This window comes from Taudactylus pleione, unplaced genomic scaffold (assembly GCF_031769625.1).
Source record: "Taudactylus pleione unplaced genomic scaffold, aTauple2 ptg000085l, whole genome shotgun sequence".
Lineage (NCBI taxonomy): Eukaryota > Metazoa > Chordata > Amphibia > Anura > Myobatrachidae > Taudactylus > Taudactylus pleione.
Window position 1 is genome coordinate 344,531 of NW_028284487.1, and position 13,524 is coordinate 358,054.

At 43.1% G+C, this 13,524-nt stretch overlaps 1 protein-coding gene across 1 annotated transcript in view; it reads right to left on the reverse strand.

Annotated features, from left to right (window-relative positions):
• CTSF (cathepsin F) overlaps nucleotides 1-11,865 on the reverse strand; it is a 42,269-nt gene extending 30,404 nt beyond the window's left edge. Inside the window, exons 1-7 of the mRNA XM_088468294.1 lie at nucleotides 11,580-11,865; nucleotides 10,611-10,724; nucleotides 5,135-5,216; nucleotides 4,938-5,005; nucleotides 4,740-4,815; nucleotides 3,241-3,354; nucleotides 1,969-2,114 (exon numbers count right to left, since the gene is read on the reverse strand). Of these exons, the coding sequence (XP_088324420.1) occupies nucleotides 1,969-2,114; nucleotides 3,241-3,354; nucleotides 4,740-4,815; nucleotides 4,938-5,005; nucleotides 5,135-5,216; nucleotides 10,611-10,724; nucleotides 11,580-11,783 (804 nt within the window). The 5' untranslated portion in view covers nucleotides 11,784-11,865. The remainder of the gene's footprint in view (nucleotides 1-1,968; nucleotides 2,115-3,240; nucleotides 3,355-4,739; nucleotides 4,816-4,937; nucleotides 5,006-5,134; nucleotides 5,217-10,610; nucleotides 10,725-11,579) is intronic.
• Between the last annotated feature and the right edge of the window lie 1,659 nt (nucleotides 11,866-13,524).

Consider the following 13,524-nt stretch of genomic DNA (forward strand, 5'->3'; position numbering starts at 1 on the left):
GGTCACTGAATGTAAAGGCATCACCATGCGAATATATCATTGCAGGATTACATCTATATAGACTCTCTGACTTATTTTTTCATATCTTCCCAAAATGGTACAATTTTATTATACATATTAATGATTATATTAAATTTTTTACATATTCTTAATGCTAACCACGCCGCACAATGTATCGATCACTTTCAGAAGCACACTGGAAGAAAAGAGAAATACTAAACTTTTTATCCCACTGTTTGAATACAATTTATGTTTATGCTATGAAATCTTAACACTTGTGTGTTCTGTCTTAGAGCATTTATATGTTTCAATATAAGATCAAATAACGTACCAAAGACCAAACACGATAAATATTTGATTTGTATTCTCACATAGCCTCAAGTTTGTCATTATTTTCATGTACTTTCAGCCCTGAATTTCACATCCAGCTACAGAACAAAAGGATTTCCGTTTAAAATTGTAGTTAGTTAAATCTCACAATTTAGTATCATAGTAATAGCAGAAAAAGTGTTTTTTATAGAATGTGCATCCTTATTTCTCTAACTACCCGGGAAGCGTAGCGCTGACTCCCCTGTCCTGCTTATATACTCTGCATAGTTCTTTGCTCCTGGCTCACTGGAGGCAATTTGATGGATTTGTGGTCTAACATACCTATGGGCAGCCCTGACTTTTCTCTGATGTGAGTTTACATTGTACTTTTTACTTATCTGATATTATGTTCTAAATGTAATGTTTTGTTACTTTACAAGGTATTGTACAATGTGTCTCTGTGTGTATGGTATCCAGTCAGTCAAAGGTTTCCTATACAATCATTCTGCATCCATGACATTCACAAGAGCGGTTTCAGCTGACTCTACTAAACCGCTCTCAAATTACAAGTCTAGCCTTGTGCTCCAGCACAGGCCTATGTGTAACACTGGTGCAACTGAGTTCACTGAATCGTATTGATGCTATAGTGTTCATAGGTTTCCATTTACCTCTTCAATGTAATGAAGGTAACCAGGAGAGCCTTATGGATAAGAGGGAGGGGGGTGAGAAAGTTGTTCAGTTCCTAACGACAGAAAGCTAATAGTTGTAGGGTGTCTTCAGAGCTCAGTGATGAATTCATACTCTGTACACACATAAAGCACAGGGCATTCCATTTTGGGAGAGTCTAACGGCTAAGTGTATACAGAGGATGCATGATCTGAGTGTACAATGTTACTTCTGTAATGTGTACATAGCCCGACAGATTAGCTAAATGTAAAGGCAGAATGTACTTTACATTGGGTCAAATAATCCACCAAACACGGTTTCCCACCTGCAGTGTCGATGGGCATGACATCATGAAGAATGGCTTCCTTGGGAGAAGTGAGGAGATCCCTGAATGTCTGCTGCAGACTGACTATAATCTCCTAGCCCTGCCAAAGTGGGCTTGTATCATACATGCAGCGTGTAGTGAGTACACAAAGCATGTATGAATGACAATACACTGCTGGCAGGAGCAAAGAAAATCTCCACTGACCAGGCCAGATGTTGTGGCACCTACCAGATTGAGTTCATCATTAAAAAAGTATTACTTATATTATAATATTACTTATCATGTATATTATCTAGCATATTGAATTAAACCCCAAACTGAACTTAAGTTTCCAATGCTGAGAACGAATAGCTTTGTACACTGGGGATTCAAATGGTGACAACAGTAAGCTTACCAAAACCCCAATTGTTTAAATAGTAAATAAAGTCATCTGTCTTTGTTTTTTTATGTGCAATATTTTTCTTCCGGACTGTTTTTCTGCAGTGCAATACCAGTATTTCCCAATATTAATTATAACACAGACAACAATGCAGGAACAGCATGGGACGGGTGTAAAAGGTTGCTTACACAACATACCAGAGGCTCTGTAATGGGGACGAAAGCAGAAGTGGTTGGAGAATGAAGCCTGGGGAGGAAAGGAGAACTGACAGAGGCATTATTTCTATTACCTGGTTCTTAACATCAGTGACGGCTCCATGCTCTCTCCAGTCCCACTCTGCCGGAGGAGGGTCTTTTGGGACCACAGCTTTTTTTAAAGGGCGAGGAGGCTGGCTGGAGAGTAAAGGATTCAGGTACAGAGTTCTGAACTCATCCTCTGAAAGAAGAACATAAATCAATGTAATTAATATATAAAAATCCCTTATACTTATTTGCTGGCTGGTTTACTGCAATCTACAGACATATTACTTGGATGCCCAGATTAGGTTTGCAGTACAAGGTTTGCTATGGGCAACACCTCCACTTCTATAAACCCGCACTTCAGTAAATACACTCCTTAGAATGGACAGAAGATCGACATGTCAAATGTCAACATTCACAATGTCGACCATGCGGTTTTGCAAAAGCCTGCCTAACCCTAACATTGTAAGAAAAACATACTGTCGACATTCTGTTATTACCGAATTGTTGGATGTCGACATTTGGTCAATGTTGGCATTCAGACCAGGTCGATATTATGACGTAAACCATGTCTATGGATTAACAGAGGTTCCCAAACTCTGCAATTACAGTCCAAGTTTAAAAAAGATACCCATGCTTGAGCACAGGTGACTTAATTAGTACCCCAGCCATTTAGATTTAACCATCTGGGCTCAAGCATGAATATCCTTAAAACCTGGACTGTAATGGCGGAGTTTGGGAACCTCTGGGTTAACATATGACACCATGCAAATAGAGCCCATTTGTGACAGATCCTCAGATGTGGTTTAATAAATAGCCCCAAAATGAATGGGCGGAGGAGATTCTGTGGTTAATCTGACAATATGTCCCTAATACCATGGAAAAAAAAGAGAGGCAATGAAAGTTTAAAATAAAAATATATTTACTAACAAGTCTGAGAATGCAGAGCTCTACACAAGCTGGTAACTACCATATAGTGAGAACAGCCATACACCAGAATCCCCATATCATATCATGCTACAGAAGAAAACGATTGATCTATGACTACAAATTCAGAGTTAACAGGTGAACAGTGGCCAGGAACATGTGTTTGAAATTAGTGAAACATATAAACTTCTTCTCATAACATAATATAATACATGACAATAAAACCAAGAACAGTCCTTGGAGATTTCCGTTCTATATTACATAACTTCATAATAAACTACTTGCAAAATCCTCCTGTTTCCTCTGCACCAATGTTCAGTTACTTGACCCACACACATACAGGATGGCACATATCCGCTGTATCTTCTCCTTTGCTTTAGAGGATATCCAGTTACCTGTCAGATCGCTAAACTTAGTAACGCCATATTCGGCAGTTCCTTGATCCTTTTCCTGAATCTCCTTTGCCTTCTTCATATTTTCAGAAAATATGCGAAGACGTTTGACAGCTTCTGGAAAAGATACGACAGGAATAGGGTTCTCGATAGACTGCTGACTCATAACAGTCAGACTTCTCTATTTCCCCCATCCATGCAGCAACATAATATATATCCTGAATCTCTGTGCTGCTACCTTGTACAACCCAGATTTTCCATTATAAAATGTTACTGTAAAAATTGTTTTTCTACTTCTGTTTTCTATGATCCATTTGACAGCACTTTAAAATAATCTATATGGTTTTGCTACTCCCTTACTCTATATCCGCACCCTGCAGAGAACTTCTAACCAAGCCGGGCAGGATAGAACCAAAGAGAAACAAGACAGAGAAACATCATCACCCACCGAAAAAAACTATTTCCTCTGGTAAACTTTAACCAACTGGGTAACATTTTTCCAAACATCATTCTGAAACGGTCATTTTTATTTTTTTTTATTACTTCACAAACAACTTTCTAGAACAATATTTAAAAATTTAACTGGAAAAATAATGTTATAGGGTGACCTTATGCCCCAATTGTAACATTGCCCCCACCCCACAGTGCCCATATGTAGCTACTGAAGCATTACCACCCACCCAGTGACAAACTCCATGGTAATAGAACCCCCCATCCCCTAGTGGTGATACATCCCTATGTCCAGTAACCTCTCATTAATCCCTATCAGGAGTGCAGAGATCAGAAAATAGGGAAAGTACAGCTGGCTGTGGTCGCCAGAGCCGTAACGAGACTTTTTGGTGCCCTGGGCCAGAAAGAGCATTGCCACCCCCCAGGTATGACAGTATTTTAAAATGAGTGTGTAAATAAGAGAGGATGTGACTGAAGAAGCCCAAATGGAGGGGGAGTCGGCCAGGGAGAAGATGGGGGTTGCCAGAAGATGCCAGAGATAAAAAAAAAAAAAAAAGAAAAAAAAAGAAGGAGAAAGCTACAAGTGAGAATAAATGATAAACAGAAAATTGACGGGCCTGAATAGTGCCCCCTGCCCTGCGGTGCCCTGTGCCATGGCACGTCGCACCACCCTAGTTACGGTCCTGGTGGTCGCATCCTCTCTCACCAGCCAGTTAAGTGGTTAACTAAATGTAATCTGGATGGGCGTTAGTGTACCCAATGGACATAAGTACAAACATTCCGTTCTCTCTTTCAACCTTTTGGGGAACACTGGACCATGGAGATGCCCCTTCAGGTGGTTGCACTCAGACACCCAGTGCTCAGTGCCATACAGGCACAACTGGTGTCTTTAGCAGCAAAAGCATTATATCTATAAAATTGAGCAAAGAAATGGACCAGGGAGCGGGTGGCAACTAGAGCTGTTCAGTCAGGTCCCAATGCTACAATGCCCACGGGGCGCTCACTGATCTCAGGTCAAAGCATCACCAAGGAACGTGACCAGAAAGCCTCACCTTCGTCATCTTTGTACTTTTTATTGTAGGTTGTCACAAACTCCTTAAATAATGACAGTGTTTCAAGTAGCTCATCCTGAAAAAAAGAATTGCTAATGTAATATTATAAGAAGTAATAATGTGCTTAATGGCAGCAAAATAATTAAGAGAATTATCTCATCTTTCAAGAATGTAATTAAAAACCAATATAAATTATACCTCGGCTTTTGCTGAAAGTGTGTCCTGTTCTGTGGATGGTTCCACAACACTTAAATCCGTTAGAATGCCTAAAAAGCCAGAATAACAGGCAGAGATCAGGTAGAATACAGATAAAGGAAGAAATAATACTGACTATGAGGAGCACAGCAGTCACAAGACATGTATTCGCACTAAGAAGAATGGTGAAGGGTACAGACCTTCTTGCAAACAATTCTGATGTAAAATTTTGGTCTCATTTACCCATGGGACGGTATAAATGGAAAATTTACACTTCACACCCTGCAAAAAAAACAAACATCAAAAGGTTTAGTTCAACGCTGCACAGTAACACTATGAATGTATCGTAAAAGGTTATTGCGGCACAGCTGGATTTATATTAGTGCAGCCTTCAGCACAATCTGTGGGACCGCATACAAAGCAATAAACACACTCCAAAGGCTGGTCTTTTTAAAGAATAAATCATAGAAGCCTGGCCCTGCAGTTTATGTTTTCTTCAGTTAATTAATTTGAACATAAGATTACTATAAAAAAAAGTTTGAATAACAACTTTGAAGTTTATATGTTTGTTTCTTAGTTGGGGAGATCTCACTTCAGTGTAATCTGCATGCACTTTATTAAACGGAACATGGAATAAAAAAATAGTACATGGTACTGGCAGTTTATTTCCCTATGTAAGCTATGGGTTGGTTTTTTCATATGCTTAGCATTAGAAACCACACGTGACTCGTGTTTGCCTTTATCACTTCATATTGAGATGACTAGATTTCCACAGGAATCCGTATGAATGACGGCAGTTCAAATCCAGATGCCGGCAGCCCGATGGGTGAAAATCCCGACAGCGCAAGTAAGTATACTATCCCTACCCCTCTCCCCCCCCAAATCCTAACTTAGGGGTGCCTAACCCTAACCTCCCCCCTAGTGCCTAACCCTAACCACCCCCGGTTAGTGCCTAAACCTAACCCCCCCTTCCCCTAGCCTAACCTTAACCTTCCTCGGGGGGTGCCTAACCCTAAGTCCCTTCGGGGATCCCTAAACCTAACCCCCCCCCATCCCCGGCTAAGTGTATACTCACCCCCGGCAGCAGATGATCGGTCCGGCATCGGGATTAACATAGGCGTCGAAATACCGACGCCTATGTTGAATCCCTTGCTGGGATTGAGACCGCCGGTCTCATAACTACATCCCTTTCCACACACTGGGCTGTTGGATAGTAGATGGTAACAAATTGTTTGGTAGGTCAGAGTTCAGTAGGTAAGGAACATCAGCCTAAATTCAGTCAACAGTTTATGACTGGAACGGGGAGCAGGGGTTGGACATCGAGGTTTTGGTGTCAAGAGCACACAGGCAGGACCCTGGACGACAGAACCCATCTGTACAGCCAATTCCAACTCAGTAGCTGACCACAGTATATTCTGAACTAGCATTGTACAGCTTGGGCCTAATAGCACCAATAATGAGTGACTCGTCAGGGATTAGCAAAATGCTATTTAGAATCTGTAGATAAACCTATGTATGTACATACGTATGTAATTTCCATTAGGCTTGCATTTGGCAGCAGCAGTTAAAGAGAAAACCTGGAGAGGTGAATATGTGGACATTTTTACTTTGCTGACTGGGCTTGGAGATTTAATTTCAAGGTCAGATAGGGAGAGTGATGACAGATGTGAGGAGTAGGCCAAGAACCAGATGACAAAAACATTTGTTTATTGGTTTCAAGCCTCTGCAATGCTGGATTGCATTTATTGGGGGCAAGTCCCCCTTAAATGGTCCACAATTTTAAAATACAGGCATGCTATCTCCAAAATGTACGGGTATTATGTAGGCGTAGTCTAGAGGACTAACTGCAACAAGGCTTTTTAGGAATAAGAAGGAAGTGAATACGTACTTACCAAGGCACCTATAAGTTGACCAAAGACTATCAGCTGCTTAGACAGAACCTGGGTATTCCTGTGGATCAGCATGTACTAATGCGATTTGCTACAAGAGGCATACATTTAGCTCAATTTATTCCTGAAGCACATCTGGACACTAGGGAAACTGCTTGGGTGAGCAGGATTGCCTAGTGTCCAGTGGTGCTTCAGCTTCACAGTGAGGTAACGGATATAGGTTAAGTGCAATTTGTTGGGCTGGTCCATAATAACTCTAGAAGCCTTGTATTATTCACAAGATGTTAGACATTGGCAGGGTGATATGGTCAGAAATGACCACACTGGGGCCTATATCAGGAGAATTAATGGAAAAGTTAGCTCATTCTATCAGGCAAGATTTGCAGTCAGACATTAAATATTGAGAACAGCACACCCAGGGGGAGATGTATGAACAGACGATATGAGGTTTAGTGTTATCAGCGCACAGGCTGATGCGCTGTGAGCTCTGGCAGGGATCGCCAGAGAGGGGAGTCTTCATTCCCCCATTCCAGCAGGTTTTCTTACCTCTCGTCGGTACGGCTTCCATCTTCGCAAGCAGGAAGTATTACAGTGGCACAATGCATGCTGCTAGAATACCTCCCCCACTGTGTCTAATGATTCTTTTTTTTTTTTTTTTTTGGTGGTGGTGATCTCCGAAACCTAGCTAATGGGAGAAATGAAAGTTACTCCTCCCAATGGGGTGTTATCCTCTTGTGCAGTTATCACAGGAATTAATATCAAGCAGGAAGTCACTGCACTTGTCTTTGCGATATGGAACAGGCAAGGTACCCTATGGCACAGATTCTCAAACTCGGTCCTCAGGACCCCAAACAGTTAATGTTTTCCATGTCTCCTCACAAGTGAAATAATTAGCTCCACCTATGGTTCTCTTAAAATGTGTCAGTGAGTAATTGGGGACAGAGTTTGAGATCCAACGGCATAGGATTTGGACATGGTATCCATGACCCATGGAGCACTGAATTGCCAGGAACTCCCCTTCCATTAAAGTGTTAAACATTTGTTTAATAAAGGCTTCAGCCATTTTCTTTTTACAACAATGTGTTATATGATTATTGTACTGCTGGTTCCCAAGTAAGGATTGGGTGTATTAGTTATAGAGGTATAGGAAGCATATACATTCTATGGTTACGTCCATTCAAAAACAGTAGATGATATATTTCAATATTATGCATAGGTAAAGTAGCACAGCGACACTCTGATTAAAGATAGAATATGGCAAAATGTTTAGATATCAGACTTTTAACCTACAGCCCAGATAATGTTTGGTTACTTTTAATACACAAACTTTCTTTCCCATTTATCACAATTTAATATAGTTCAGACATTTTTAACACTATCTAATGCTCAGGGGCTGACTGGCAACTTTTAGCCTGGGGGGCAAATGCATGCAGGCGGACCTGGCAGAGGGGTAGCGTGTAGCCAGGGTGCCCGAAGAACATGCGTGCTACGGCGCCCACCCCTCAAGTGTTCCAGGAAGGAGGCGGGTCCATATGGGATTAATGTAAAGTAAATATAAAGATTAGGAACAGCCCCGTCGTGGTGCCCATATGCAGGCCTCCAGTAGTGCCCCCCAGTAGTGATACCCCTATGCAGTGCCCCTTATACAATGCCCCCAGTAGTGGTCCCCCCTGTGCAGTGCCCCTTGTGCCCCCAGTAGTAAGCCCCTTATATAGTGCCCCCATTAGTGGTACCCCCTATGCAGTGCTCCTTAAATAGTGCCCTCAGTAGCAGTCCACACCCCATGCAGTGCCCCCAATAGTGGTAACCCTTATGCAGTGCCCTTTAAATAGTGGCCCCAGTTGTAATCTCCCCCCTATGCAGTACCCCCAGTATTTCCCTTTTTATAGAGACCCCAGCAGTGGTCCCTCGATGCAGTGCCCTCAGTGGTAGTCCCCTCCCCCCTATGTAGTGCCCCTAGTAGTAGTCCCCTCCCCCCTATGCAGTGCCCCTAGTAGTAGTAGTCCCCCCCTTGTAGTGCCCCCAGTAGTAGTCCCCCCAGTTGTAGTCCCCCCCGTTATAATCCCCAGTAGTGGTACCCCCCCTATAGTGCCCCCAGTAGTGATCTCCCCCTTGTAGTGCCCCCAGTAGTGGTCTCCCTCTTGTAGTGCCCACAGTAGTAGTCCCTCCCTCTTGTAGTGCCCCCAGTCCAGTAGTGGTTCCCCCTTTGTAGTGCCACCAGTAGTCCCCCCCTTGTAGTGCCCCCAGTAGTAGTCCCCCCTTGTATTGCCCCCATTAGTAGTAGTCCCCCCCTTGCAGTGCCTCCAGTAGTGGTTCGCCCTTGTGGTGCCCCCAGTAGTGGTCTCCCCCTTGTAGTGCCAGCCTCCCCCCCAGTAGACACACGTAGTAAAAAAAAAACAAAAAAAAAAAAACACTCACCTGAATCCCCGCTGCCACCGTCACCATCCGCTCCTCCGTCTGTCCTTCTCGGGCATTATGGGAGAGACGTCATATGATGTCATGACGCCTCTCCCATTGCCCACTGCGGGAGCAGCAGAGGCAAATGAAAGAGTCTGACAGACTCTCATTGGCTGCTGCTTACAACAAACACACAGCTGCCGGAGCCGGCGGCTGTGTGTTTGTCACTTCTGTAGCGCTGACCGAACTCCGTCCGGTCAGCGCTACACACGCGGTGCAGTCTGTGTCAGTGACACTGACTGCCCGCGGCCCGCATGACGCTGCGGCCCGGGGGGCACATGGCACCCTGCCCAGGCCGCCACTGCTAATGCTGCTCCATCGCTTGGTAATCGCCCGCAAATCGGGCAGTAAAAGGATAAAAACGACCAGTGATGCGCGCGCCCGCTGGTCGTTTTTAACATCAATCATCGCCAGAACATGACGGTCAACCTGACGACCGCCGTCAGGTTGCCATGTTCGGGGATGGTTGATCTGCATACACTGTACGTCTGAACGTTCATTATATGCAGTTCACCCCACGGGAGACGACAGCGTCGTAATTGTGCCTTTGTCCCCCGCATCGCCTAGTGGATGGGCAGCTTTACTCTTCCAAATAATCAGGCATATTTACCTTTATCACATCTAATATAAATATTTATTAAATATAACAAGTAACCTTCAGTATTTGAAGAGGTTCCTTTCTTAATAAAGCTATGATGACAGCGGTTTATTTAATCTACTGAGTGTTGTGGTTGGGATAGGCCTAGGTAAATTTAAGGCCAAATACCAATTACAAAACATGTCATTTAGCGGCACAGGCAATGACTAGGTGTTTTTTACCCATTATTTTATATGGAATATAAGAAGAAAAAAAAAGTATTGTGTCATTAAAACTTTAAATGCAAATTATTTCATTTGACTGTGTTATAAGTAGAAAATAACTTCTTTAATGACCTAGTCATTACTTAAAAATCTTACAAGGTCATTTCCAAAACAAACGTTGCTGGATAATAATAATAAGTGCATTGCATCTTCTGGTGCAATTGAATGGTAGGCAGTTTCTGTAACAGTAATAAGAAAACATTGGCTGTTCTAAAACAATAACTGTATGGCTGTAATTAGAATGCTTTGGAACAACCCACATTTGTTCAATGTCAGCAGATCTTTGAGTAATTGCTCAAATTCCATGACAGACATCAGACCATCAGCTGACACCATTACTGACTCGGATGAATAATTCCAGCATCAGCAAACCCAGTGACCAGTTTGTAGTTGATGAAAACAAAATGATAAAGTGTCAACTCTGCATTTGTTTTATGTAAACAGATGATTGACATATCTTGTGACTTACCATCAGCTGAGCTGGGCTGTGAAGCTGACAATTATCAAGAACATCTTCTTTACCTTTCTTACACAATGTGCGTCCCAGAAAGGCAATAAAGTCATACTTTATTCCAGATACCAACTGTAAGATACAAATAAAACAAAAATTGCAACATTAAAAATACAATATTATTTTTACATAAATTGTCATATTTTTTTTCCTAATACATATATTTTTTCCGTTTAGTCTTTTTATAGTTGTTTATATGAGCCCACTGTAAATAAATGTTAAAATCAGTGACCTCTAACATTGATTTCAACAATGCAATAATCTGACATGTAAAACCAGAGCCTAAACCTGGGTACACACTAGACCACCCGGCAATCCTGTAGATGGTCGGGGCGATTTGTCTTTGCTCCGAACCATGCAAGATTGCCGGTACACATTAGAAGATTTAAAGAATGACTGAACGATGTGTTGTTCTATCCTTCGTTAATATACACTGCACCGCATGCGATATCTGCAGATCTGTCTGCACTGCAGGCAGATGTGAAAATGCGATGAACGACGCAGAGGAGAGCGCGATAGTGCATACACACTAGACAATGTGGACAATTTGTCGTTCCGATATGCTTCAAAATGACAAATCGTCTGTCCAATATATTGTCTAATGTGTACCCAGTTTAAAAAGAAACAGATATAGCACATTTACAGACCCTCCAACATGACCCATTCCATTAGATGCAAAATGCTCTGCTACTGGACTTCCCATATAATGTATGACTGCCGTCACCTGTGCTGAAACACCCTTCTCATCAATTATCTAGTACAGCAAAGGTGACTGCAATCATACATTATATGGGAAGTCCAGAAGCAGAGCATTTTGCATCTAATGGAAGAGATGACTATTAGTAGTACTAGTAAGGTGTGTGCAGCATGATGTGTCATATGTCAGTATTGCCCATGACCAGGCGCAGGAGGAAGGCTGTGAGTGACCTGTTTGCGGACGTCAGTAATGCGCAGCTGCCGGTAAATGTCATCCTGGCCGCTGCCGCTGTTGTACTCCCGCTCTGCGATCTCAGCCAAAGTCTTTATCTCGGGATCCTCCGGTGAGACATCCAACCACTGACCCGGCGGGAAGCCGCACACCAGCCCCAGCACAGTAATGAGCACAAGCGGATTATAGCCGGCAACAGCCATTCTCCTGCCCAGCGCACTGACTGATTTTCTTAGATTAATGTGAGTGGATGTAAACAAGCATCACGTGACCACGCTGTGAGGCTGCGTCCGCCATCTTTCATGTGGGTTTATGGGGTCTGTTCATGACATGAATTAGTAATTTCTCTCTCTGGCAGCACCGTCGCGTCAGATACCTGAGCCCAGGGCAATTACACAGCGTTAGATACCTGAGCTATAGGGCTATTACACATATCCTGACATAAAAAAGTAATTATTTTTCCTATGGATCAGTCACTTTCACAAGTAACGGTCTTGTGCTGCGTGTAACGTTATCGGTCCTGTGCCGCGTGTAACGTTATCGGTCCTGTGCCGCGTGTAACGTTATCGGTCCTGTGCCGTGTGTAACGTTATCGGTTTTGTGCCGTGTGTAACGTTATTTTCCGTGTGTTTGAATCTCTTAAATCTGTAAAACTGAAGACCGTGGTCGGCAGCCGTCCTTGTCTGTGGGTTTTTCATGGCTGTAACATGTCAACCATGCTGCATTCGTGCCGTCTGAAAACTTGGATGTATTTTTGTGTTTCACTACAATCACTGGGGGTTAACGTGCCGCTATAACGCTTCCCGCTTCGCCTCTTTACCGAAGGCGAAGCAGGAAGCACTACCGATGAGATGTATAAACATCTCATCGGCCGGAGAGGGGGAGCGTTAACTCCCCCCTCCGGCGCTACCCGCTAGAGACAGCAGCGCATCAGCCTAGTGCTGATGCGCTGTCACTCTCTCCCGGCCGGCTCCACTGAGCATGTGCGGGATCTCGCAAGTATCGCGAGATCCCCGCGTGGAGCCGGCAGCCGCCGCAGCAGGGACAGCGCTGTCCCTGCTGTGGGGATAGGCTAACGGCAGGCTGTAGCTGTCAATAACGACAGCTACAGCCGGCCGAACGGTCATGTGTTATGACCGTTCGTACATGGCCCTGCCATCTTATAGATAGCAGCGCCGATAATGACAGGGGCGCACAGCGCCACTGTCATTTACCGCCCAGACCCCCGATCATACATCGGGGAGAAGCGGTATCAGCGCACATAACGTGCGCTGATATCGTTTCTGGGCTTCATACATCTACCCCCATTGTGTGTTATAAGAGCCTTACAGGGTGATGTGCGACACTGCAATGGTTATGTATCCAAATGGGTTAAGGGATACATAATCATCATCAATCATAAATATTTACTGAATTAACTTTACAATAATACGTGAAATTAATAGTTTGTTTAATGAAAGAGGGGTGTGGTAAAACTGTAGTTATGGTACCTCGTTTCTAAAGTATCTATCTATCTATCTATCTTTTATACAGGTTGTCTCCCATATCAAAATATTCCTAAATACAGAATTTTTTGATCGTGACTGAGATTGTGACACCTTTGCTTCCTGATGGTTCAGTGTACACAAACATTATTTAATGCAGAAAATGATTAAAAATACTGTATAAAATGTCCTTAAAGCTGTGTGAATAATGTGTATATGAAACATAAATTAATCTCATGTATGTGTACAGTATATGAAACATAACTGCATTCTGTGTTTAAACTTGGGTCCAGTTCCCAAGATATCTCATTATGGTATGCAAATATTTCAAAATACGGAAAAATCTGATATCCAAATACTTCTGCTCAAGCATTTTGGATATGGGAGTCCAGGGTCACCATCAGGGGAGGATTGCCGGGTCTGGAGTCCCAGGCCTAGACAGAGAGGGGAGCCTGCCAGC